The sequence below is a fragment of the Phaenicophaeus curvirostris genome, chromosome 11 (assembly GCF_032191515.1).
Source record: "Phaenicophaeus curvirostris isolate KB17595 chromosome 11, BPBGC_Pcur_1.0, whole genome shotgun sequence".
Lineage (NCBI taxonomy): Eukaryota > Metazoa > Chordata > Aves > Cuculiformes > Cuculidae > Phaenicophaeus > Phaenicophaeus curvirostris.
Genome location: NC_091402.1, coordinates 13,464,127 through 13,491,960, shown reverse-complemented (window position 1 = coordinate 13,491,960; position 27,834 = coordinate 13,464,127). Strand labels below are relative to the sequence as shown.

The window sequence follows — 27,834 nt, the reverse complement described above, 5'->3', positions numbered from 1 at the left end:
CCACAACCAGGTTAAATTGTGTTGGGGCAGCTCAGCTTCCGCAGGGAGCTGGCTGGGGACCATAGCATATGTCATGCTGGTGGCTGTGGCCCTTACCAGTGCCCAGCACCTCCACACCCCACAGAACAAGAGACATATTCTGCACTGGCACAGCGCAACCAGGTCTGCAGGACCTCCCCAGCTCTGCTTGGGGTAAGGAGGGAGCTTTGCTGGCTCTTTTTGCTGAACTGTTTCTGGTGAATACAAACACAGATTTTAAAGAAGCCATTATTTCAAAATGCAGAAGTATAAACATGCCCCAAATCAATTTTGACGGGGTACACTTGGGACACAAAATTTTTGCTTCAGTCTACGAGAATTCATTGTTGTTTCTTTTTAACCTTCTGCTAAGCTTATGCCTCAAAGACAAAATATAAGGCAATTTCTTTGACTGAGTATGATGGCTTCTGCTTTTATTATTATTACATGCCTGCTTAAACCATTTAAAACAACAAATAAATCCTTCAGGTCAATATTTTTGAGTTCATCTCTTGTGTACAGTGAAACTTATTTTTTGCTTTGCATTAAATTGGCCTTGCTAAACTAAAAATGCATTTTCAAGAATAGCTGTTTTCTTCCTCTGCAAATACAGCTATATTTAGCTCACTGATACGCACAGAGGACCTGACATTTTTGTGTTAGAGGATCTTATTCAGAGCAAACTGCAACTATCTCCATGATCAATGGAGGTTTTGCTTTGCGATCAGGGAGATTTCCTTACCAGTCCCCGCAACTTTGGATTTTTTACTGATTTTGTAGAGAAGTCAGTTCAGACTTACTCTCTCAGTTAAAATGTTGCCTGAGTAACTAGCTCCAAATCCACCTATTCTCTCTTCTTTCCACACTCATCTGATGCAGGATAATACAATTGTACTGCATGTAGTAAGTCACTGCTCTGTGATGCCCGCCCCGCTAGCTCACTCTGACCGAATCAATAGCAAAGCTTCACTTGACTGACTCTCTCCTAGCAGGTTTGTTTTCTTCTTCCATTTTGTTTTTGTCTATTCTAAAAGGAACAGAAGAAAAATTTAGCTCTGAATGCACAACCCAAGTACTGGCAATAAAGGATGCTCCTTCCATGTGGGACTGACAAGGGTACTTGATTTTGTGCCCTTCTGCAGGCTGCTTTCATAAGCTGTTCATAAGGAATGACAAAAGTGCTTAAGGACCCATTCTTTCTGCTGAAATGGTTTGATCAAATGAAACCCTGACTCTGGCATACAAATTCAACAAGAAAATTGAGAAACATCTGCATAACTTACATTGTATTGAATAAGCCCTTCATGGTTTTCTTTTTGTTCCTGGATGAGCTTAGAATCAGTAGCCATTATTTCTTACTCAAAATAACATAATATGTTTCTACAATACCCGTGGGGTTCAGAAACTGGTTATGATCTGCTCTCACAAAATGCTACTTCAGCTCCTAGCATTTGGGTTACAATGTTAGCCATGATCTACAGGATTTTTCTGAAAAGATGATTAACTCTTGTTCAAACAAAAGAGCATTAATGGGAACTGAGGTTTTCTGCAGCAAAAATCAAATGCACTATACATCACACAGACATAGCACAGCATACCATACTCTAGCCACCTGCGGTAGAAAGATCCTGTAGAGGTTAGCACAGGGAGTGACCTTTAAGTACAGCCCAAAATCACCCCACCTGAACCCCTGAAATAGGACTCTCCCCAAAAAAATGCATGCTAAAAAAGAATCAGCATTGCAGGAATATATCAATATTTCTGGGAAACCACATCATCTTTGTAATGTACTTAACTTAAGCCTCACACACACAGGAAATTCAAAATAACCATTAAAATGCATTATCACAACTGAAACTATCTGCAAAGACATTAAACTAAACTTACCCTCCACTGTTCTGAGCAAATGAGATAATTTTATGATTACTTCATTGTAAACTAACTTTAGAGAGCTATTTCATAATTATACAGTTTCCCTTTGTTCGTATGTGTAGCTACCTTGTGGTACCTCTGACTATTTGCACTATTCAGAAATACTATTCACAAACCAGGGGTTTGCAAGTCTGAGTTCTTACTGTTGCTACCATGAAAACACAGCAAGTTTAATAAATCCCCCAGTAATACCCAACAGCAGTTGCATGGTCGACAACAGTTTTGCTGAAGAAATTATGTTGTCAGCGCAAGCGAGTTTGACACTGCAGAGATATCAAAACGCAAGCAAAGAGAAAAGTTTCATCAACAAAGTAATTACTTTTCTGGACTCAAAGGATCTGCAATTATTTCACGTTGTGTTGTCAGTTTATGCTGCAGATAAAAACTGTTGTGCAACACTAACAGGGGCCTATGCAGAGATTGCTTTTCATATGTAAAACTCTCCTGGCAGTTCCACATTTTCTAAAAAAAAATAAGGAACCAAAAAAGTACATGTCAACACTATGTATTAAACACCCACACATCTCTCCCTTTCAAAATTATGTTGTTTTTTAACCAGAGGCAGTTAAGTATGCAGCAGAAATCACAGACCAAAAAGATACCCTTCTTCCACACTTTCCCCTGGCATATTTTTCAAATATGTGCAGTGCTCACGTGTATTCACAGGAAGGTGACAGTTGTATACTAAGCAAAGCTGAGCAGAGGCAGTGTGGCCGGAGAGTTGTGGACAAATGGCTCCGCCACTCTGGAGCTCAGAAGATGTAATATGGCAAGGCATGAAAAATACTCTGAAGTGTGGTGTCCCAGGCAATTTGAGATTTTTGTTATATGTTGTGGCTCTTGGTTAACTGGGCAAAATCAAAATACAGAAGGCTGAGGAGAATGTTTTCATTCCCACTTTGATGACCAGGTGCAGCAGTTTAGCTGCTCTATGCGGAAGAATGGTTCTCCTCAAAGGCCAATGAAAAATTATTAATTTATCATTTTGTCCCAGATTATCCCCTTTCTGCTTCCAGGACAGTGCCTGCAGCAGCATGCTCTGCTCTGAGATGTTCTCAGAAACCTGCAGTTTCTTTGCAAGAGGGGAGTATTTTCAGTTATCCATTTGTGGTCTGTTTAAGTGGTCCAGAGGGGGAGAGCACAGAACACAGCAGGGAATACGGCAGCCCTGTCGCATTGTATCCTGGTCACAGAACTGGTGATTCTAACCAGATTTGGGAGGACACATTTTCCCCTTTATGCTGCATGCTTGTTTTTAGTTTCCACTTATTTTCCCATCTTCCGAATAAAGATTTTTTTCTCTCTTCTCAGCACAGAAGGGAGTGGAAAAGGCTAGAATTATCACAGCAAAGAGATCCCTCACTTTCTCCATCACACATCAAAGCAGCATGCTTGCAGGCTTCAAAGAGTCCCTTGGAGACTGCAGAACTACCGCGGGGTTGCTAACTTAAAGTAATTTCTACTTAAATGAATACATCTCTGTTATGAGACAGCTACATACAAATTTAAATGTAGTATTATTACTCCATTATGAAGATACCTGGTTTTGTAATTGAAAATTTCACAAAATGAATTGATTGTTAATTATCCTTTAGCTTTCACCTATATACTCCTGTAAGGCTATTACTGTATAAGCATGAACACAATGACTGCTCTGCTTATACCTGGCTAACGGTTGGCGGCATCCATTCATTGGAAATGTACACCCTCCTCCTTAGGTAATTATGTGGAACATGATTGTGGCCTTGGGCTCTGCCAGCTCGGTGTTTTCAATTAGATTTTACTACAAAAGTACATATTAACATTAAAGGAGCATTACAATGCAGCAAATGTGATAAAGCAGATCAATGTTAGATGTACCTTATGCTTCTGTTGTTTCAAGAATCATAATCACCATTAATTTATGGTCTTCTGAGAGGGATCTAATTACTCTAATCATCTCTTATTTCACCCAGAGTATGCACTTTTTCGTGTTACCTAGCTTTAAATACCTGCCTTGACAATACAGACAACACAGACCTGCAGTTTTAGCAATTCTACAGCCTTTTACAGCCTTGGTTGAACATAGTCAGATACCTGGATGGGAGATCTCCCAGACAAGATCAAGTGCCCACAGAAATCCCTCTTCTAGAAGAGTTCTGAATACAATGCAGCATTTATCACCCAAATTTGTTCGTACTTCCAGTCACTAAAGATGCCTCTGAAGAGCACAGATGTCAACTCTCACATCCTGGCCAAATCCTGGGTGATTATTTTCTGCCTAGTTTGAGTGGCCCAGTCTTTCCCACTCGATGATGCTGTTATTAATGTGGTTAATGCAATCCTAGAGGGCACTCAGCATAACTCAGTGATGAAAACAGCCTTAGAACAGATACAGAATTACACACACCTGCCTATCTTATATCTACATAATATATAATGTAATATATCTTATTATCTTATATTTTATATATCTTATAATATCTTACATCTTATATAATATATCTTATAATACATGATATAATAATACAATATATCTTATATCTATATTTCTGAGTGCTGCTAAAATTGCTACATACCAGCTGATACAAAGCTTCTAACTCATAGTTTTTAAATCCATCTGTAAAACAGTCTAGGTTTCTTCTCCATACAAGGAACTGTTATTACTGCTATTATTGTATTCATTTCTGAAACACTCTAATCTTTCCCTGGCTGAACATTATATAAATTAGTGGTGGATAAAAATCCAAAATCATTATATAGTTCCAGAAATAAGTAAAAATTAAAGCTTTAAAAATATACTTAAATATACAGACATATTTTCCCACCATTCATTGTTTTCTACCCAGCACAGAAATGGAATTACCAGAAATTTCATAGCAACACATACTAATATACCATTTTACTCTCACTTCAGAGAGTAGCAAAACTTCAGGAAATACTTAATACTTTACAAAAGTGACTCAAAGTGCTTTTGAAATATTGAGTGTCAAATCCCAGGCCCCTGGAGTACCCGCATGGAGCTCCAGACAGCAGCTGGCCCTGAAGGGAGCAGCACGTTCTCCTGCAGTGCGGGACAGACTGACACATCAGGGCATGGGCAGCTGTGCAGAAAGACAGAACCACACTCTCCTTGCTCTCTGTGCACCCGTACCAAGCAGGAAAGTATATTTAAAGCTTGAGACGAGGCAATGAAATTGTGAAACGCCCTGTCATTTCTAGACGTGTTGCCTCAGGCACATCCTGCATAGCCACAAAGTAAAATAACTTCAATTTTTCTTGAAAATACAACCATTACCCAGAAGTAAATCTACCTTCCATCACACATCTCCTCACGAACCTTGGAGCCTTCACCTGATCCATCTCCTGCTAATGAGAGTCATGCCTGTCCTCCGCAGGAGCAGGTACAACATCGTGGCGTAGCAGCCTTTGGATCACCAACCCAAGCAGTGAACACTCAATCATCTCCAAGCCTTAACCTCAGAGGGGAGAGCAGGGCACCGGCAGTATCAATCTCCCACCCTTTTTGGCATCAAGCAGTCAAACAACTTTTTCTATTTAAGCTCTAATTTGAGTTTCTCTTTGTGAGCCCTAAGCTATTTCCCCACCCTGTCAAACAGAAATGACAAATCACCATACTTCCCTCCTTTATACCAAGGTCTTAGCGTATGGTACCTCCAGAAATTCCAGGTTCCCAAATTTAGATCACTATAATTTTACTTCTTTTTCTGCCTCTCTTTTTTTTAAATTTTTTTTTTTATTATTTTTCCTTGCAGCAACCTATTAAGCAGGGGACAGGTGAGGGTAGGTATACATGATGAGGCCATCTTGACCCTAAAGTGAATAGTAAACACTATGAAGCCATCTAGTCAGCACTACTACGTTTTTCCTGAATCGTGTTCCCCCACGGGAATTCTTAAAAGCAGCTGCTAAAGGATATAAACCAGCTCTTTTCAGTAAGGGGCGAGTCTGTGAGTATCTGCTCATTTAGGGATGAAGTATGTGGCAAAAGATCAGCAACTCCAGAACTCCAAATTACTGTAGCACTTACTGCTTTTAAGGATATGTATGTAAATACTTTTTTGGGTTTTTTTTTAGGGCTAAATCATTGGCAGCAGTGACACATTACAAACCTTTTGTGCTATTTTTGACTAGTAACAACATCCTTTTTCACTTCGAAGAGAAAACAAATGCAGAAGATAAAATAAATCTTACTATAAACTTTACAGAGAAGTTATATGTTTAAGATTTTTGATTATTTCTACAGAAATTAAGTTTGAAACTCTATAGACACTTTCAGGTTTTTATATACTTTTACAGCCATGCTTTTATATATACTGATAAGAATACAGACAACCAGAATAATCTTTGTAATAAAGGTTACCACCCCAAAAAATCCACTATTCAATTTCTAGATTTCACAGAACAATTAATTTTCTCTCATTTAAAATGAAACATTATGCACTCACTGCGAATAGTCCAATACTGCACAGAAGTGGACTTCAGCGTATACGCTTTTCTTGGAGAATCTTCAGACCTTACAGCTCCAGCCTGCAGGACTTTAATTGAAATTAAGTAAAGCTGCTTTTCACTTCAAGCTTGTCTCAGGACAATTCTAATGTCAGATCATTATAGCCCATAGTTTTCTCAGAAATACAGTCTTGAGGCTGGATAAAATTAAGAACCTCAGCATTTGAACATGCAGATTCCCAAGATAACAAAGTGACCAAAAACATATCAATGACAAAAATTAATCTTTGTGGTTAATGATTTCTTTTTATGCAGGTACTATTACAAGAATGTTTCTTTAAATGTATGAGCCCAAATTAATGGTAGATTCGAAGTCACGCTGCCTGTGAGCCTTAAAGCCTGATTTTCTCAATCTCCCAACTGCAAAAAATGTTGCATTAAAATCCTTATAACTCCAAAATCCACGTATGTAGAGTTACTATAGTAACTGTCATCTCAGGCCTTCCCAGGGGAGAAAATAAATGTGTGTCCTACCTGGTTAATCGTTATTTGTGTTACAGAGAATTGAAGGGTAAGTTAGTTTCACTGAAAAATAGAACATACACTGAAGTGCTACCACATTAATGTGACATTATTTAATCTGAATAAGACTCTACTTTGCATGTGCCTTCAAATTATAGTATTTATGTAACACTCAACACAATAAGCAAAAATATTGCTGCCAAATATATCTGACTTACCATGCTTATTGATTTGAATAAAATTGGCATTAAAAATACAGAGAAACAGGAGGGAAGGTGGAAGAGTAGGTAGAACTAAGGACTTCAAATTTCATAGTGGTTGCGTTACAATAAAAAGTCCCCACCGCCAAAGGGTTACACAATCTGGATGCAAAAATAAGCTAAAGGAAAACAGTGACTGCACGGTCAACCTTTCCTCATTTTGCTTCATTCCAGGATGAACAAAGTTCTTAAGCAGGAAGACCACACTGGCTGAGGTATCATCATCACTCTAGTCAGAGTCACGATTATTACTTTTCTAACTTGAAAAAAGTCCTAAAAATACTTGAAGAAAACAATCTCATTTGGAGAATATATTCAGGAGCATGTTGACAGTTATTACTAGCTTGTAGACATATCCAGAAATATATTGTTTTAATCTTAGCAATTACTAAATAAAAGTAATCACAGCTACAAGGCAATAAAATCTTCATGAAACATAAAAATATAATGATGACATATCCCTCTATATGAGTTCAATGACATAATTTGAGAAAATAAGCTCTTAGGGGAATATTCAACAAACACAACTATGTCTGTACATAGTTAAAGAGTACAGATATGGACTTCAAACCTGCAGAGACAATGATTTCTTTTAATCTGATGCCTACAGCTCTGGCACATTTCCAAATTGCATTCCTCCTTCAAAATCTGAAGAGCACGCTCACAGTAAGCCACATATCTGTACATACTAATAAGGGATGCTGTCAGTCTTAGTAAAATGCCAAGCACGCTTGTACAGTAATGCAAAGCAGCATTAGGTTTTGGGCAAGTAAAGTACCCAAGTGGATTCTGGCATGTCTGCTATATAAAGCAGATTGATGTTCAGGTTTGCCATTAAAGGTATCTAATTTTTCAGTATTATATTCTAGGGATTCAGGAAATTTAATTTGAAGAACAATGTGTGTGTATATATATGTGGGTGTGTGTATATATATATGGCAATACTCAATAACCGTAGGAGAAGAAAATAGCTTGTGATCTCACAGTCCTTCAGAATTAGAGCTGAATATTGTTAGAATAAAGGAAGAATACAGTGAAAAGAAAAAGCCCCGCCCTAACCAAGGCTGTTTAACACAAACCTACAGGCGATTCCTGCTGTCCTGTTAATCTGCATACACCACCACCAATGCACCCAAATTCAACATTCCATAGTATTCTATTACATCCTTCCTGTGCAATTTTTTTTTTTACAGATATTATTTCCAAAACTTACATTAAGTTTATGATGTGCTTTTTATCTCAGTTACCTTCTTAGGACATTCTCCTCCAAAAAAAGGAGAGGGATGAATCACTTCTGGGAAGTCTACTATGTTGCCAGACTGTGAAGAAGCTCTGCTGCCTTTGCCACTTGCCATCAAGTGCCAGTGAGCAAGGACACTGGGGCTGGGGACACACTGCCAGACAACTTGCCTTACAGATAAAGCTGCCTTCTGTTGACTCCGTCAGAGGATGGTAAAGGCAAGTTTCTGTCCATTCTGCTGCAGAAGGCACTGATTGAGGATGCCATGTATAGGTCTGGGAGGTTTACTTCTATTTGCTTGTCTGAGCAATATTTTAATATTCACTTAATCATAAATACAACTGTGTTATACTAAAAAGATTTAAAAAATTGTAGTAAGTGTTTAAAAGTATTGTTTTTCTTAATAATAAATTGACTTTTATATCTAGTGTGGTAGGTTGACCCTGGCTGGGTGCTAGGAGCCCACCAAAGCTGCTCTGTCACTCGCTTCCTCAGCTGGATGGAGGAGAGAAAATATAATTAAATGCTCATGGGTTGAGATAAGGGCAGGGATAAACCACTCACCAATTACTGTCACGGGCAAACCAGACCTGACTTGGGAAAAAAAATAACTTATTACCAATCAAATCAGAGTAGGATAATGGAAAATAAAATCAAATCCTAAAAATACATTCCTTCACCCCTCCCTTCTTCCTGGGCTTAATTTCCTTCTCAATTTTCTCTACCTCCTCCTCCTAAGCAGTGCAGGGGCACAGGGAATGGTGGCTGCAGTCAAGTCAGTTCATCACACATTATCTCTGTCACTCCTTACTCCTCAGGAGGTAGGACTCCTTACACTCTTCCCCTATTCCAGTGTTGGGTCTCTCCCACGAGACACAGTCCTGATGAACTTTGCCAACGTTGAGTCCTTCCCATGGGCTGCAGTTCTTCATGAACTGTTCCAGGGTAAGGTCCTTCTACAGGGTGCAATCCTTTAGGAACAGACTGCTCCAGCATGGGTCCTCTGCAGGGTGACAAGTCCTGCCAGCAAATCTCCTCTCTCCATGGGTCCATAGGTTGTGCCAGAAGCCTGATCCAGCATGAGCTTCCCACGGGGTCCCAGCCTCCTGCCTGCTCCACCATGGACCTCCACGAGCTGCAGGGGGACAGCCTGCCTCATCATGGTCTGCACCACAGGCTGCAGTGGAATCTGCTCTGGCACCTGAAGCACCTCCTCCCCTTCTCCTTCACTTACCTTGGGGTCTGCAGAGTTGTTTCTCTCACATAGTCTCACTCCTTTCTTCTGCTGCAATTTCTCTTGCACAGGTTTTTTTCCTGCTTCTTAGTTAAGAATCTTCTCCCAGAGGAGCTACCACCATTACCAATGGGCTCAGGCTTGGCCGGCGGCAGGTCTGTCTGGGAACCGGCTGGTATTGGCTCTATTGGACATAGAAGCTTCTAGCAGCTTTCACAGAAGCCACCCCTGTAGCCCCCCCTGTTGCCAAAATCTTGCCATACAAACCCAATACATACAAATAAAAAGCAAACCAGTGTTTTAAAAATGCTATGTATCACATTGGTTTAACTACGATGTTTTCCCCCTTCACTTTGCTTTTACCATAAAAGTATTGCCTCTGGAAATCTGCAATGGTGTAAGTTTAAAAAATATTTACATTACAAGAGAAACACAACAAACCTCCAAATTATTACTGCCACCTATGAATAGGTGTTTCCAAGATGCATTAGAGCATATCACATGCTCTGTCATACTGCATACAACAAGACCTATTAAAAGGTTTTTTTCTTTTTTAAAAAAAGAACTTTGTGAAAGCAGGTTAATCCCAAATACATCTCCTGTAACACTGCTCAAGCAGCAATGTGCTGCCAGGAAACAGCCTCCCCATGGAAGGAACAAACACAGCATCCAGGCAGCAGAGAGCTGCAGCATCCCCAGCAGCAGCGCAAGCCTGGGGTCCCGAGGTACCATGTGAAGAGCAGCACAACAGAGCTCCCCATGCGGAATGTAGGGACAGGTCAGTGGGACTTGACCCCAAACTGCTGACCCTGAGCAATTCCCTACTGCAGTGCCCTGCTTCTGGAAATGAGTTAAAATCAGAAACAGATAATTGAAGAAAAAAATTATTAGCAACCTACAGGCTGCAGGTAGTAATTAATCTCCAGTGCAGGGCTGTGCAGGGCAGGATGCAAGGCACAGTTTCCCACAGGATGCATTCCCATACCACCTGCATCCCTTCCCATCCTTTCACTTTTGTACTATAAAATTTTGACTCAATTTGGCTTATTGATTTAGCCGTGCTTCGCCTGACCTTACAGAGGAATCTATGCTCTTTTCAAGTGCCACTTTGTATTGACTCTGCTGTGGAGCTATGACTCCTATAATTGGTTTAACAGCTCTTTGAGGCCACTTTGTTTCTGATAAGATACCCACACATCTGTGGAGAATTTAAAATAGTTTCGTTGTCAAAAACAATTACCCTAGGAGTGTAAAAGCAGTGTTTCATGCCTATAGTTCCTCTCCAAACATGCAGGTTAACACTCAGCAACACCAAGGCAGAAGATGGGAAGTGAGCAGGGATGGACGCTGTCCCCTGTCCTCAACCCCAAAAACCCACCAGCCCTTTAGCTGACAATATTTTTCATAGAGTCATAGAATGGTATGGGTTGGAAGCAACCTTAAAGATCATCTAGTTCCAAGCCCCCTGCCATGGACAGGGACACCTCCCACTAGATCAGGTTGATCAGGTCCTTCAACCTGGCCTTGAACATCTTCAGGGATGGGGCACCCACAGTTTCTCTGGGCAACCTGTTAAGATCACTAGGAGCTGCTCAGAGTTGAATAGTAAGAGATTCTTCTCTGCAATGATTCCTTTCTACATTTAGTGGCTTTCTGAGCAAAGACCTGGCACAATTCCAGTCCCCAGTACAGTGTCCTAGTCCTCAAAGAAAGGCTACACCAGCATTTTAGAATATATCAACATAGTTACAAAAAAACATAAACACCCCCCCCACCCTGATGCATAGTAGCCCCAGAACTTAGGCAAGAGCAGTAATTCACAAGTGTGCAGGAACAGCTATGTGACCATGGCATCAAAGCTGTAGAAACTCAAAGTATGGTGAAGCTCAGCAAGGACAACTGTGGTCCACACTTATTAGGAAAGAAAATGCTGCGCTACCAAACTAAATGTATAAATTATAGCTGACCATCTGTTTTCTGAACTTTCAGAGAGCGAACAAAGAAACTGTGTGAGTAAATGCAAGCTGTAAAAAGGTCAGAAATCCACTTTTCCCCTGCACCACACCTCCAATTCATTGAATGTTTTATTTCCATCCTGTAGCGCAAATTCTGATATCCAGCTTTTCTCAGACCACACCCTGTCTCTCCAGTCTGTTGCAAATGCTACTGCTTGAAGTGTTTGCCTTTTATGAATTACTTGCAGCATGATTCTAGTTCTTTTGTTGTTGCTGTTGTTGTTTTCTACACTGAACAAGGTAGATATTTTCAATATGTTTTCTACCAAACAACATTATGCTTGTATATATTGATAAAATAAAATAAATCCACACAATGAAAACCACAACATTATGTAACACCATTTCTCAGTTTAAAAGATGGTGTTGCATGAAATTTTCAGCAGGTGCAATTTCCATTTCAGCAAAGACCTCTATGGCTAAGCTTAAACACAATATTTTCCAAGGAAAATATCTGACAGGAAATCACTAGTAATCACAAAAAAGTAAAACGCCCTCATCCCCATTCAAAAAACCAGAGAGACAGAAAAGAAAACAAAGCAGCAAAACTACTGCAGCTTGACCTGTGTGTAGACCAGAAGGGGGAAAAGGCCTGAACAGGAAAGCCATAGGTATAGCACTCAGATTTGGCACAGCGTACCAGTCAAATGTGATACAGCCAATGACTGAATGCCTATAGACTGGGGGAGCCAGATCGACCACCTACAGGGATGACACATAAGTGCATTCATGCATGCCCCCTGTGCTGGTATCATCATATCAGACAGTTTGTTGGGCAAAACACTCAGTTCAGGCTGTGGCAGCTGGCAGATAGTGAAGTATCCCCAGCGCCCTGAGGCCACAGCTGCCCAGGGGCTGTAGAAAACAGAAGCAGCCGATACCACCAGCTTTGTGCAGTGACACGGGATGCTCCCCTTGGCTGGAGCACAGCAAAGTGAAGGGCTGTTTACTTTGCCCAGTACCCTCCTCTGGGCTCTGTGTGAAATCGAGTTAATCATCACCTCTTTTGCTGTCCCACATGAATTTCTACAAGAAACTTCTGCTTTCAAAGAAGAATTCGATAATTCAGCTGTGTCTACATGGAAACCTAAAGCTTTTGCTACTAAATAATTTTCAATGCTGGCAGGAGCTTTTGAAATTCTTTGGGTCTTTCTATCAGCTCGTTAAATCTTTGCAGACAACAATTTAAAGCACTTCATCTTGGTCACCTGCAGGACAAAAGCATTCCCAGGCAGCAGCACAAAAGCTGCTCTGTACTGCCTGTATCAGACCAAAGTTACAAATGGGCCCAACTGTGTTTAAAGCCGCTTATGCTGTTTCTTATCTGTCCCTTGACAGGGAGAGCAGAGGTGTTTGAAGCATTTGTAAGACTTGGCAGACTTCCTTTCCAGTTGAAATTAATTCCCTTTAGGGATGCAACGGCTGTTCGTAAAGCCCATTGCAGTGGTAAGATGATACATGAAAACCTCCATAACCCTTGCTTCCTCCTGGGTGATCCCCTCTTCCATGGGTGAACTGAGGCCAAAAAAATTTCAAATCTCTGTACAATGAATCTCTTTAATTGCAGAGACCAAAGCTCTGATGCAGGCACCTTCCTATGGAAGCGACTAGTAGCCAAAGCATGGAGCTGCCCAAGCGACACTGCTGTCTTCCTGTGATTTTACCTCAATAACCCATAAATTTAACAACTGTAAAACTCAAAATTATATCCCTGGCACAAAATGAGATGTGTTAGCCAGGATCTGAAATTTGCTCACTAATTTAAAACATGCAATACTTTTATTCACAGCAGTCAGCTTGCCCAAGTCTTGCATTAAAGAACAAGCATTAAATGAAGATTGAGGGGGGAAAAAGCAGCAAGAAGCCAAAGCTCTTTCCTACATGGGGGAGTTTAGGTTCAGTAAGTGGGAATAACTGACAGTATGCTACTAAAGCCACAAAAGATCCATGAGAGGTTAATTGATGCCTAGTTTCAGTTGGAGTATGCTGCAGGTAAGGAGACACGGCGCCAGTTTCCTCTGGACTGGGGAGGCAGATACGGTCAGGGCTGGGGAGAGTAAAACAGTCTGACAGTAGGTCAGGACAACCTAATATTTTCATTTCTGCCTAAAGACTAGGGTTGCAGGTATTTGCCAAATCACTCTGAAATTACAGCTATCTCCAAACAAGATTCAGAGAGAAGTAAAACCAGATCTCTATCACCCAGCATTAGCCGGAGCCACCTGGCAGCAACAGAAATGTGCAAAACACACAGGAGCTAACTGAAGGTGACGTGCTTAGTCACTCAGAGTTTGATTTAGCTCTAGCAGGTCAACTTTTCACCTCTCGAATTCCATTTACTCAAAATTTGCACAGCAATTAAGGTTCTCCCTTTTTGAATACTTTAAGGGCAAATCTAAAAAGTTTTTTTCTTGACCATAAAACTTCCAAAACTATTTTGGAAAATAAATCATCCTGTCCTCTGGCTGTTCAATGCCTTCTTTCTCCAAGGCCACCATCCCCAAAAATAAACACAATGGGAAGAATAAAGTTTCTTTCTCCTTGTTCTTTTCTTAAGGCAAGAAAGAAGTTGGTAATGTTTGTACCTAAATCACCACAGCATCAGTTGCAACACACTGGGCTGGGATACCAGCTAGCTGCTGGTCTCAGCAGAGCTGATTCAATATATCTGCAAAGAGCACTTTAAATTTGATTTCTGTTGGCAGTAAAGCAGAAAGCTGACCAAGTTTTGCATCTCTCCACATGCATTTCTACTCTGATTGCCAGGGTGTATTTCCCTAAACTGCCCAGATCCTTTCCTCAGATGCCAGTGTCTGAGCAGCTGTGAGTATGGGATGGAAATGACAAGCATTTGAACCCTGCGACACAATGCAGACTCCTCTCTGAAGGATCTGAAGCCTCTCAAAGGAATCTTTCAATCAAGTCTGAAGGCACTTTACAATAATTCATTTTTGTAACAATCCAACTAGTGGATTAGATCCTAATGCTTTTTCTTAAGTCACTAAAGGGTAACATTTTAGACTGGCTTTTGATGAGTGAACTCCATGGGTTTAATTTGACCTCAGTTTTGAAGAGAAGCAACCTGGCATTCACTCTAGTATTCTGGCTATACTTTTGCCATGAGCTATAGGGTAAGTCTACCCAGGCTAGTAGAGGAATAACCAATACAGATGGCAGTGTCAGTCTAGTCTCAGCAGCGGGAGCTCATGACAAACTATTTACCCTGCAGTGCAAATGTGCCCTAAGGCTGCTATTTGTGAAGCACGCCACTCCTCAGACTACATACTGCCTCCAATGCTGAACTCCAGAAGTGCCGGAATCTACTTGACTATTTTTTTAACAGGTTTTTTGCTTACATATTGTATTCAAAACGATTTAGTTAAGAGATGCCTCTTTCTAGAAAATACAATAGCTAATTCCCACTTATCCTACTGAAAATATACAATTGAAATGGCTACAACAATAAAACCAATGGCTAATATGATTGTTATTGATCATTTGCCAGTTTAGCAAATGAATAGCCCACCAGCTAAACAGGGAAGGAAAATAGTGCTATATATTCCATGTATCTCAGTAATGAGCTAAGTAGCTCATTTTAAAAATCTATGTAAAGCTGAACATCAGTAAATAATTTATAACTGCAGTGAATCCTGATACATCATGTGCACATTTGTGCATTTTCACCTACCTTTTCAGCTGACTGGGCAGTGCCAAAAAATATTGGAATGAAGGCAAGCCATACTATACAGGTAGTGTACATAGTGAATCCAATGGGTTTAGCTTCATTAAAATTCTCTGGGACACCCCGAGTCTTGATGGCATACACAGTACATGTAACCATTAGAAGAATGCTATAACCCAAGGAACAAATGATTTGTAGATCCGTAATGTCACATTTGAGAACTCCTCTGGCTTGATCAGGGTTCATAGTTTTCTGCTCATCATAATCTATGATGATGTTGGGTGGGTCAACTGCAAACCAAATAAAGACACCTAGAAGCTGAACAGATATCAAACTTGACGTGATCGCCAGCTGTGATGTGGGGCTTATAAGCCTAGGTGCTGTCACTGACTTTTTGCCCTGTTCAAATATGCGGTAGATACGGTTTGTTTTAGTTAACAGGGCTGCATAGCTGATGCACATCCCCAAGCCCAAGAAGATACGCCGGAAGGAGCACACAGCAACATTTGGTTTGGCAATCATCAGAAATGTGATTATGTAGCACAGAAATATCCCTGTTAACAGGACGTAGCTGAGTTCCCTCCCAGAAGCCCGCACAATGGGAGTGTCGTTATATCTGATGAATGTTGCCATGACAAAAATGGTGGCAATAATTCCCAGCATGGCCAAGAAAACGGGTATCACAGCCCAGGGCGAGTGCCACTCCAGCTTCACAATGGGTATTGAACGGCATCCTGTTCGGTTCTCATTGGGCCGCTCATTGTATGAGCAGAGCAGACAAGTCACCTCGTCAGCCTGGTACTGGTAGCCATCACAGAGCTCGCAGTGCCAGCAGCACGGCATCCCCTTCACCATCTTCTTCCTCTCTCCTGGCTTGCAAGGCAGGCTACAGACTGAGGATGGGACTTCACGCACTCCTTTGCCCCACTGCATTTCATCGATCTACAAGACACGTGAAATAGAAGAAGGCTGGTTATTTAGACTTTATTCTTAGACAGTGTGTGAGGAGGAACCAAGGTGGGAACCCACATCAGACAAAAAAACCCCAAACCAATGGATAAACTTCATATGTGGTAGACTCTGCTTTTCCAGGAACTGCACATGTGAGCGTCTTCACACAGGACTCTAATGTATGACTGTATTTACAACCTTCATTTTTCATTTTTATTAATAATAAATTCTGGTAGAATGACACACAACATCAGATAAAATAATAAGAGTGTAAACCTCCTCCTTGTTCCATGAAAACTAGTAAGAACACTGCAATGGCTTGAGAAAGGCATCGGTTATATTCACAAAATTGTTTTCCATGCATCTAGAGCCTGGGGCTTCTTACCGAGACCAGAACAAGAGATCTCCCTTCTTGGAACTGCTACTGATTGGGCTAATATTTTAAATGAGGTGGAAATGTGTCTTATATAGGGCATGGAATCTGAGAACATAGCAAGATCTGCAATATGAGCCATGTAAAAAAATATGAAGTATGAAGTAAACAGTCATCAATGAAAAATGCAATATTGGATAGTATTTCATTTAAAAGTCACATTTTGCTTCTGAAATACCATACATGCTTCTGGGAATGCAAATTATAAATGATTATATTAAATAAATGGGAAGTCTTACTTGTTCTGCAGTTCTAAACTCCAAAGTATGTGCACAAAGGCTCCCAAGTACTGCAGAAAATTAGACTCATAAATCATTCCAAAATATTCTAGACTAAAGCCACTAACCAATTTCCAAGAACAAAGGAGGTTTAGCAATGGAGCTCCCCCTAAACAGTCCAGATAAGAATCACTGGGAAGGTCATAATATTCACAGCAACAATTAATTGCAGTTGAGTGTGTGTGTGAGTGTGTGTGTGTATGTTGAGCTTATCCAAATATAAAGCCTGATCTCCTGGGACAGATGTGAACAAATGTTATTAAATTCAACTTTTTTTTTTTTAGGTTACTTAAATGCTTACAAACTTCACAATTTCCCTCACAAGCAAAAAATTCTAAGATTACTTTCTTGAATCAGCTGCCTTGGTTATTAATGCATACAGGAAGACTAGGGCATGCAAGTCTTAAATTGAAGGACTAAGTTGCACTTTCTTAATTTAATTCAAAATAGATTCTGTATCATCTTCATTTCATCCATTTGAAAAAAAAAAAACACTAAAGTCACACACTGCTCAGATACTGTACTAGCAACAGCCTCTGCTGTGAATGTTATAAAAATAATCCCTCAATAACAGATATTCTAGAGGTCTGCCACTGCTTGAGAAACTTCATTAACCTTCAAGATTCATAACGTATTTTGAAAAAAAAAGATCTATAAACTCTTCTTCCATACTATGTGGAACTGAATGTGAGTAGCTTACAGAAGCTGAGGGAATACTGATGATAAAGGACAATACAAAGACTATTTAATTGCACTGGTAAATGGTAGTTTGGTCTTACTGAAAAAGAGTGCATGACAAGTCAGGAAATCTATTCCTATGCTTGATTCCATCACTGGTCCAATTAATAAAGGCTAACAAGCCCTTTACAAACCTAGAGCTGAATTCCTAGGTTGTGCTTGTGCCTCACAAGACAACTGGTTAAGCTGGCATGTGTGAGTGTAAATTGCTGCAGAGGCACAACAAAAGATGTTGGCAGGGAAGAGAACCAAAAAGATAGTGAATAAAGTGAAACAAGGCCAAGACTTCTGACCCATAAAAGCAGGTGTGAAAATTTCATGGCAATCCTTAAGAAACCAACTGACCAAGAGTTTGCATCATCTTCTGCTTTCCTTAACTGCTTATTGGTACCTTGAGCTTTTAACAGAAACAGAGGAAATATAACTTACCTGGGTTCGTACAGCTAGAAAGTGAGACTCATCAATCCAGTTTAGAGCCTCCATTTTCTGTTGTAACTATTAAATGTAGGGGTTGCTCAATGCCCTTTTTACAGCATGCATTGATATGAAATGAGAAAAGCATCTAATTGCATGGGTTTTGACCATGTGAAATCTCATAAAACCACAGTTTTATTAATATGTTATAACACCTTCCTTATGACAATAAAAGGATGAGTCTTCATATTCTCAACCATATCCCATGGTACTGCTGGGTAGTTGGGACAGCCTAATGGTACTCTACTCTCCTCAGGTACTGGGTGTAAAGCAATAAATAAAAGATCAAGTAAGGTTATGGAAAGTCCTTTTCCTGGTTTCCTGGGATGACACACTGATAACTCTGTATCGCTGGCCTCAGAAAGATATACGTTGCTCTTCTGCTTCTGGCGAGAAAATTATTGATGAAAACTGCCTGTCAGATAAGCCACCTGGCACCAGAGCTCTGTATTGGGAGATGAGAATCTGAGTCAAGCTAGAGACGCTTTCCCCACTCAGAAAAGAATATTTTTGAAAAAAAAATTGTCTCTGAAATATATTGTTTCATAATGCCTTTCAGAAATGCAAACACAAGCAGTAAAATGTTTATCTGTGTTTTTGGTTGCATTAGAACTGAATAATTATTCCTGACGTACTTTTTTTCTGTTCTCCTTTCCCCCTCCCTCCTCCTTCCACCTTTTACTGCAGCTTCCTCGAAATAACTTGGCTTTTGAAAATCTGGATCTAAAAAGGACTTCTATTGTGGCAAATAATTGTTATATCCAGCCATTTCTCGCATATACTTAAATCTAAACCTGCTTATATTCAATGACTTTCCCCCAATAGTTTTAGTCACTACAAACAGAAAACTGCTTAATTAAAGATTTTGTTTTGCTCAGTTTCAGGATCAGGATGATAAAATACTGATAAAACAGCAAGGATAACTTTTTGTCCACAACTACTGCAAGAGGACCTTCAACAAAAACAAAATAGCAGAGCATTTAATTCAGGGGTAGGAACCGCAGTGCTGGTGTGGTTTCTTCTTTCTTACCATGTCTGCAGGACGTGGCCATGGCACAGCCCTCTACCACGTCCTGCCAAACTTCTGCTGATGGCAAATCAGCAGCGGGAACATCCAAGTAGCATTTAGAGATCCAATCCACAGAAAACAGAGCTGCAGACGGCCATGACAACTCCAAACTTCTTGCACATTACTTCGTATTTTTAAAGGACAGGTGTGACTGAAGTAAAAATGGTTTTGAGGATGATGATTTCCAAGACAGCTGTTTCAATGCACAGACAACTTTGCCCACCAAGAGTCATAGAATCATAGAATCACCAGGTTGGAAGAGATCCACCAGATCATCGAGTCCAACCATTCCTATCAAACACTAAACCATGCCCCTTAGCACCTCATCCACCCGTGCCTTAAACACCTCCAGGGAAGGTGACTCAACCACCTCCCTGGGCAGCCTGTTCCAGTGCCCAATGACCCTTTCTGTGAAAAGTTTTTTCCTAATGTCCAGCCTAAATCTCCCCTGTCGGAGCTTGAGGCCATTCCCTCTTGTCCTGTCCCCTGTCACTTGGGAGAAGAGGCCATCACCCTCCTCTCCGCAACCTCCTTTCAGGTACTTGTAGAGAGCAATGAGGTCTCCCCTCAGCCTCCTCTTCTCCAGCCTAAACACCCCCAGCTCTCTCAGCCGTTCCTCATAAGGCCTGTTCTCCAGCCCCTTCACCAGCTTCGTTGCTCTTCTCTGGACTCGCTCCAGAGCCTCAACATCCTTCTTGTGGTGAGGGGCCCAGAACTGAACACAGGATTCGAGAAGTGGTCTCACCAGTGCCGAGTACAGAGGGAGAATAACCTCCCTGGACCTGCTGGTCACGCTGTTTCTGATACAAGCCAAGATGCCATTGGCCTTCTTGGCTCATGTTCAGTCGGCTGTCAACCAACACCCCCAGGTCCCTCTCCTCCAGGCAGCTTTCTAGACAGACTTCTCCCAGTCTGTAGCACTGCACAGGGTTGTTGTGCCCCAAGTGCAGGACCCGGCATTTGGCCTTGTTAAACCTCATCCCATTGGTCTCTGCCCAGCGGTCCAGCCTGTTTAGATCCCTCTGCAGAGCCTCCCTGCCCTCCAGCAGATCCACACTTCCACCCAGCTTAGTGTCGCCTGCAAACTTGCTAAGGGTGCACTCAATGCCTTCATCCAGGTCATTGATGAAGACACTGAACAGGGCTGGACCCAGCACTGAGCCCTGGGGAACCCCACTTGTCACTGGCCTCCAGCTGGATTTCACACCATTTCCCACCACTCTCTGGGCCCGGCCAGCCAACCAGTTTTCCACCCAGGAGAGTGTGCGCCTGTCCAGGCCAGAGGTGACAGTTTCCGAAGCAGAATGCTGTGAGAAACTGTGTCAAAGGCTTTGCTGAAGTCCAGGAAGATACATCCACAGCCTTTCCCTCATCCAGCAGCCGAATCACTTTGTCATAGAAGGCGATCAGGTTAGTTTGGCAAGACCTGCCTTTTGTGAACCCATGTTGACTGGGCCTGATCACCCGGTTCTCTTGCATGTGCTTCATGATAGCACTCAAGATCACCTGCTCCATGACTTTCCCTGGCACTGAGGTCAGACTGACAGGCCTGAACAGAATCTACTAAAAATCACAGCTAACAGATGACAAAATTAACTAGAGAAATGGCAGATCCAGGAGTCTGGAGATTCATGCTCTTTTGCTGCCCCAAACCCCAGATCAGTTTGATCATCATGGGCAAGGTACTTCGTGTTTTCTTTTCCTCCATTTCCTCACCTACAGGCTGGAGTTGCTGTCAATTATATATATAAAAAAGACCTATAGAAATCTTTGAGATCCATAGAGGAAGAATGCTATATATTTACAAATTCTACAAATCTATAAGCAAATATAATAACCTCTTATCCCGTAATCAAAAAGTGATTATCTGGAAATACTAATCATAATCTAGAAACCAGTAAGTAAACAATTTCATAAGTCATGAGAAAGTACCTACTGTGCAATTAACACAAAATTTGCTTTTTTATATAGAACATTCCTTTTCAGTCGTGTAGAGAAACAGCACAGAGAGGATTAGGGAATTTATTTTTCCCAAACAAATTCCATCTAGAGATATACCTAGACTGTACTCGCAGCTATCCAAAAATTTTGGATCTTGAACTTAGTACTTGACCAAGTCAGTAGTGAGATAGATAATAAATTCCTCCATTAAAATTCAGCCAAATTCAGGAAGGATGCAAAACCTAGACAGCACTAGATGCTGTAGACATGTGTTTAATGTCTTGAAAAATCACAATCTACCCATCATCCATTTAGCAGCATGTTAAGTGGCACATCTTCAACAGTATAATATGCAGATTGATGCTATTATAGTTCATCCACTGATGAACTGATCTGACAAGGGGGAAAAAACCAAAACCAAACCCCATAATTGGTTCATTGTAGGACACTCAAAACAACAACTGATAAAAAAAAGAACTTTAAAGTTGGGCCAGCTCCACGGTACCTGGATCCACTTAGAATCACTATGTTTTGCCCTATCATGACAGTACAGAGGAAAAAAAACTAAAACAAAACCAACTAATGGAAAAGTCTCCCAAAGAAGAGAAAAACCTCCCTCTCAGATACAGTACCTTTCTCACAACAACAGCGTAACACAGCATCTGTCATGGTTAGAGGTTAACTCTAACTCTTCTTTCTTTTCCCTAAGCTCTCCCAGCTCCTGCATATTACCCAGTTCATAACTGCCTTCATCTAGAGGGATGGGCTCCATTTCCAATATAAATCCTCATTATGTTCACTATAGAACAAACATTAACAAGAAATGCTTAGTCTGTCTCACAAGACCTAACATAATTGTTCATTTTAATGAATAAAGTAACTCAATATATGTGTATAATTTAAACATCACTGCTTTGTTTCTCACTACCACAAACGTTTCTGTAATAAGCTATTTGTTATGAACTAAATTGTTTCATGCAACGTTTGATTAAAATAAAAATCAGTACAAAAATAATTACATTAGTGATAATTAACCTACACAGGAAAAAAATAGCTGTGTTCCCTGATACGACTTTCATAACTGTGCCATTAATTTCATGGCCACATTAGAAAACAATTGTGGAGGATTGTGCTCAGATTTATTGCCACCTTTACAGATTGCTTTTAGACTCCACTTACCAAGTCAGCAGTTCAAACAGGTTCTGTATATTCAACTTTACAGATAATATTTGGATGACTTAGCTTTTAAGGCTTAGCTATTACTGTCTTGTAATTAGTTTCCAAATCTAGGGCTTTTACATGGTAATGGTTTTAAGCTAAGAATATGTCAATAACATGTAGTCAACAGAGCCTTCTGCAAAATATCAGCCAAAATCCCTTCAACAGATAACAGCAGAGATAAGCCAAACTACCCGAGAAAGATGCAAATCTATTCCCAGTGACTTGCCCAGACACTGCAAATAAGGTGGTTTACCTCATACTGTAACTTATTTTAATTTCACTGCCTGCAGGGGATTGACAGAAAAGCCTTAAAACGAGTCTGAAGCTTGCAAGGTGATGGAGGCAAAAAGTCCTGATGGTTTTTGCTTGTGAAGAACAAATTACTGCATTCTGAGTAACGCAGGCTTAGTGCATTTTCAGGACAGCATAAAAATTCCCCAGAAACTAAAAAACCTCTATTTAAACAGAATGACTGTTTTTGCAGTGACAGCACACTATCTCCAGGAAGCCGCCGGTCCCCATCACTCTCACAGGGACCAAAGCTGTGGTCGTACCCCAGTCTCTCGCACCCCCTGGCTTGGTAGTCATCCGCTTAATTTGGGTGCCCTCAGTATAGGTTCGAGCCCAATTACACCCCAGCATCCGCAAATGAGGTAAAGACTGAGCTCATTCCTGCGTCCTAATTTTCATTCTGTTTTCTTGTTTTAAATGAAAGTCAAAATCCAGCTACTTCAAAGCAGTTTTCAAAATCTTAGCGGGGCAGAAGTAGGACACATTAACCAGCAGTCCCCCAACCCAGAGATAATGATGCCTAAACCTGATTCCCAGATGCTGTAAGAGCATCTCTGCTGGAACTGGGGTGCTGTGGCCTCTGCAGGGCCCAGGCACCCCTGCTCCCCACAGAGCATCCAAAATCTGTTCATAAGCTATGCAGCTCACCCCTGCCTCAGAACAGCTATTTTTTTCCCCCTTTCAGTGCAGTTCCACTGGAATATTTCATCAATGAGACAGAGCATCAGCCTGGCACTGACTCCCTCCCGACGCCAGAGACGACACGATTTGTGCTAGCGAGTAGTTTTGAGTGTCTTGGGACACTTCAAAAGAAAGCTACTTTAGAGAAAAAGCAAAATCTCCTAAGTTATCCTATTCTGCTGTATTAATTATCTTAAATTCCTCCAATCTATCCCTTTCATAAACAGAAGCTAAACATAATTATATGCTTTTTTTGTTCTGGTTTCTCCTACTGCTGCCCTTCTTGTTTCTGCCCGAATATAATAGTGTCCTGTCCATAAACACCACTGGCACACCAGTGTTTTACTGGGTAACTGGTGGAGGCTTAAACTGAAATACTGGAGGTCAGTTTCTATCCCTAATTTTCTCTATTAAGAAAACGGTAACTTCATTTTAACACCTTTAATACCACCTGTGGGTGAACCCAGGAGAGCCTCTCTTGCTCCACTCTTCTCGCACTGAATGCTCAGCTGTGTATAACTTGTCACGAGTAAAAACTCTCCTGGCACTGGTTCTCATTGGTTAAAGGACAGTTGGTATTTGGGTAAAAAAATCTGCATAGTGTCTGCATCATATTTTATTTAACACAGTAAATCAATTTTGTTACTACTCTAACTCCTTTTTAGTGATCTCATAATAAGCAGTTCTTAACAGACATATAAACCTAATTTATTCTGCTCTTTCCTTTCCTGATCCTACTTTTTCTTTCATTTAATATTTGTCACCATTTTCTACCAATCTTACCTGCTTTAAGGACACCAGAAGCAAGTTACACTGAGCACTTGTAATAATTTCTTTAATGAGATCCAAAGGCTATTTGTTCTACATTAAACCAAGGACACTTTTAGCACAACACTGATGTAAAGAAAAATGCTTAATCTACAATTTTTGCAAAAATGCTTATTATCATGCATTTCTGTTGATACATAATAAAACTGAAAATTAATTATTGTAGTGCCTTTATATCTGACTACAGCTTTGTGTTGTTTTCTCACTAACAGAAAGGGATGGACCATGTATCTTCAGTGTTCATTCTGCATCCTCCACATAATTGTTTTTAATTGAAAAAGAGCATGTACTTCCAAATGTGCATTTATAATACACAATTCTTATCTACTTAAGTTGGTAAGTTAAAGCAAATCTATCTTCTGGAAGCAGAGATAATTCAAGACAATTTTTCATCCTTAAGTAAGTGGCTTCAAATGTATCTGCAATCAGCCCCAAGCCAAAGCCTGAATGAGAGGGCATCTGGAGGTTTGCACTGCTGCCCTTTGCGGTATGCCCAGCATTTCATTCCCAGTGCATTTCCTTGTCAATTTGGTCTAAAGAGAATCCAGTCTAATAGTTGTCATCTATATTTCACTAAATGGGCGATATTCGTGGTGCCCTTAGGATTTCACATGCAAAACCTCCCACACAGGGAGTAACAGTGTCATTCTTATAAGCTGGGCTTAATTTCAGAATATCATGTATTCATTTGAAAATTAATAAAGCCAGCCCTTGTCCTTCTGCTGCAGTATTTCTTTCCCCTCAACCAACAAGAGAAATTTCTAGGGGAACATTTAGTCTTCAAGTGCTTTCCTTCAGTTCCTGCTAGAATCTAACACACTGCAAACCCATGCAGCATATGTTATCTGATTTTTTTTTATGTTCTTGAGGGGCAGGGAGGAAAACCTGTTGCACAGCACTAGAGTGATATTAACACATCAGATTTCAGCCTCATATGAGAAAAACAGATCACCATGGGACCAGTCTGGAATGCCTTCATTAGGTGACACTCCTCCTGATTTCAATGGGAGTTTCCTTCAGTGCAGAATAACAGATGAGTACTTAATTATACTATAGATCACCTTGAAATCACCAGCAGGTTACTCAAGAGACACAGTTACGAGGGAGAACTTACCAGACAAAGTGTTAATACTCTTAAAGATTTTCTGGGGAAAGATCTAACAAATGCAGCGCAGGGATTATGAAAAATAATAAACTCTTTTTTAGCTTAGTACTGGCTCATACTTTAGGGACCACAGGCAAGTAATCTGCCAATGCCTAAGCTTGGCAGTGTCAGATGTCCTCCAAAACCTGCTTACCAAGTGTCTTACCTTGTTCCCAGCAAGCTCTAGCTCCTTCCTGGCTAAATTCCTGCATTTCTGGGATCCTCCTGAGCCAAGACCACCCTTACTAGGATGCTCCATGAGATTTGCCAAAAGGAACTCTCTACTGAATGCATGCAAAGTGTTATTTTTCCAAGTCCTCTAGCTTGTCCTGATGAAGATGGATTTTAATGGCCCTAACCAAAGGCAGCTTCCTGCCATGAAGGTCTGTGCCCATCTTTGGTTCAGACCAGCACTTTTGCATTACTTGGAAATACGGTAATTTTTTTTCTAGACTGAATCTCAGAAGCAAATGTTTCAAAAAATATTCTTCTCAGAGATATCTGTAGAGAGGAAAGTTCAATCATTTAACATTGGCAGTGACAGACAGAACTAAAAGCATCAGACATTTTTTACTAATAAATGATACAATAGCCTTCACCCACAGCAGTATGTGAGAGCTGATTATACAAGCAAGGTGATAAGCACCATGCTTCATCAGCCCTTGGGCACAAAGGACGTGCAGCACCCAAAATAAAAGCTATGCAGAAATACCTACACCTTCAGTTCACCTTTACAAATAAACTTCCTAAATCAGAAGTCTTTTTTTGGATGCAGTCTACAGAGCTAAACAGCCTAGAGAAAGTTCAACTTCTTTCATCATTTGATATTAATATTAGTTTAAATGGTCCATTAGTTTAACTAATGGACCAAACAAGAATCCATGAACAAAATCAAGTTGTGCAGACAGCAGAATGTGTATGTGCTTTGCTCAGGAGGACATGAAACCCCTTCAATCCCAAAGCTAAGAAAGATCCTGTCATTCCACCTTTACGTGATATTTTACCCAAAGAATGTCCTCCTCCCAGATGCAGTTTAACTCCAAGCCTTAGTATCTGTATCTTCAGAAAAGACATCATATCTGTGCTCTAGGTGCGCATTTCCCAGCTTACACCACAGCACACTGTCCTTGCTGCAAGCTGTGCTCCAAGAAACCTCAATCCATTACGCTAGAAGAGAACAGAACATCACAAAATGCTGAGAATTTCTCAAGCAAAGGGAAGGTCAAATATCGTCACATTTCTGGCTATGAATCCAGTCCCAGTGGCTGAACTGAGCCCAATAATTCATCAAGCTGGTTTGAACTGCATTGCCATTAGCCTTGCTACAGAACTGCATTGAACTTCATGCATATAAGCCCCGTCAGAGAGCACATGTCATAAGGCACGTAGAGCATGAAGGAGACGTGAGCAATACCCACTGCACGCTAATGGCAAGGGCTCATTTTACTTCTTTAAAATGATGGACCTGCCAGCTACAGATTTCTTTGAAAAAGTAATTGTATGGCGTGGGTCAAAATAGTGACATCTTGACACAGTTTATATCCCTGACATTCTTCCTGTGTTATGACTGCACAATTAGGATTTTGACTCAGAGGTATTTAGAGCAGATGTGCCTACATATATTCATAGGAATTTATGTAAAGTAGTCCATTAAACAATATCAAGCCCTTTTAAAAAGCTGTTATGTTTTTAGCAGTCGGGACCAGGAATAGGATTGTTGTGCTACTTGACAAAGCTCAGAGGAGATGTCATTGGCAAAACTCATAAGCTGCAATTTCAGCCTGAAAACCCCTCCACTTACCTTGCTTCTTGTAACCTTTTGCCAACTCCTGATGTTTCTCTTGCCATATGTAAGGAGATAAAATTCTGCTTAATAAAAGGAGCCATTTAGGACTTTTCTGGGAACTAACTGGGATAATGAAAGCAGACCTACGGACATAGTGGCCTGGATACTCCTCTCTTAGCATTTAATGTTTCTTTGGTATAAGCTGGCTCGTCCCTTAATATCACCATAATATTCAATGAAACACAGCTGAAAATGAAACCTGGCACCTATGGTGAACAAGAACAGTCTGCAGTAAGGACCATGTTCATTCACACTAACAACAGGTCAGAAAGCCCAAATGACAATGGCATCACCACTTAACCCGCCTCTTGGTCTGCCCAGCACTCAGTGTCTGTTATTAGAGAGATGAAGCACCTTACAGCATTGTGTCCCGAACCATAGGACACCAGGATCTCAATGTGAGTGGTCTGATCACAACAGGCTTCATATACACTGCCATACAAAACAAAAAGGGAAAAGATTAAAGACTTCATTTCAAAGTCAGGTGGCCCAGTTACATACTTACATAAGAAAAACTGTTCAATATTTTACTATTCTGGTGGAAAAAAGTCTTAACAAAGTTCCCTTCAGTCAAAGGTATTTCAGAT

The 27,834-nt window shown here is 40.6% G+C and overlaps 1 protein-coding gene across 4 annotated transcripts in view; it reads right to left on the bottom strand.

Moving 5' to 3' along the window:
- GRM7 (glutamate metabotropic receptor 7) overlaps positions 1 to 27,834 on the bottom strand; it is a 300,952-nt gene that overhangs the window by 56,330 nt on the left and 216,788 nt on the right. For 3 of the 4 annotated variants that reach the window (XM_069866002.1, XM_069866004.1, XM_069866003.1), the window contains exon 8: positions 15,359 to 16,294. The exons of the other annotated variant lie outside the window; for it this stretch is intronic. In XM_069866002.1, the coding sequence (XP_069722103.1) occupies positions 15,359 to 16,294 (936 nt within the window). The remainder of the gene's footprint in view (positions 1 to 15,358; positions 16,295 to 27,834) is intronic. 4 annotated transcript variants of the gene reach the window in all.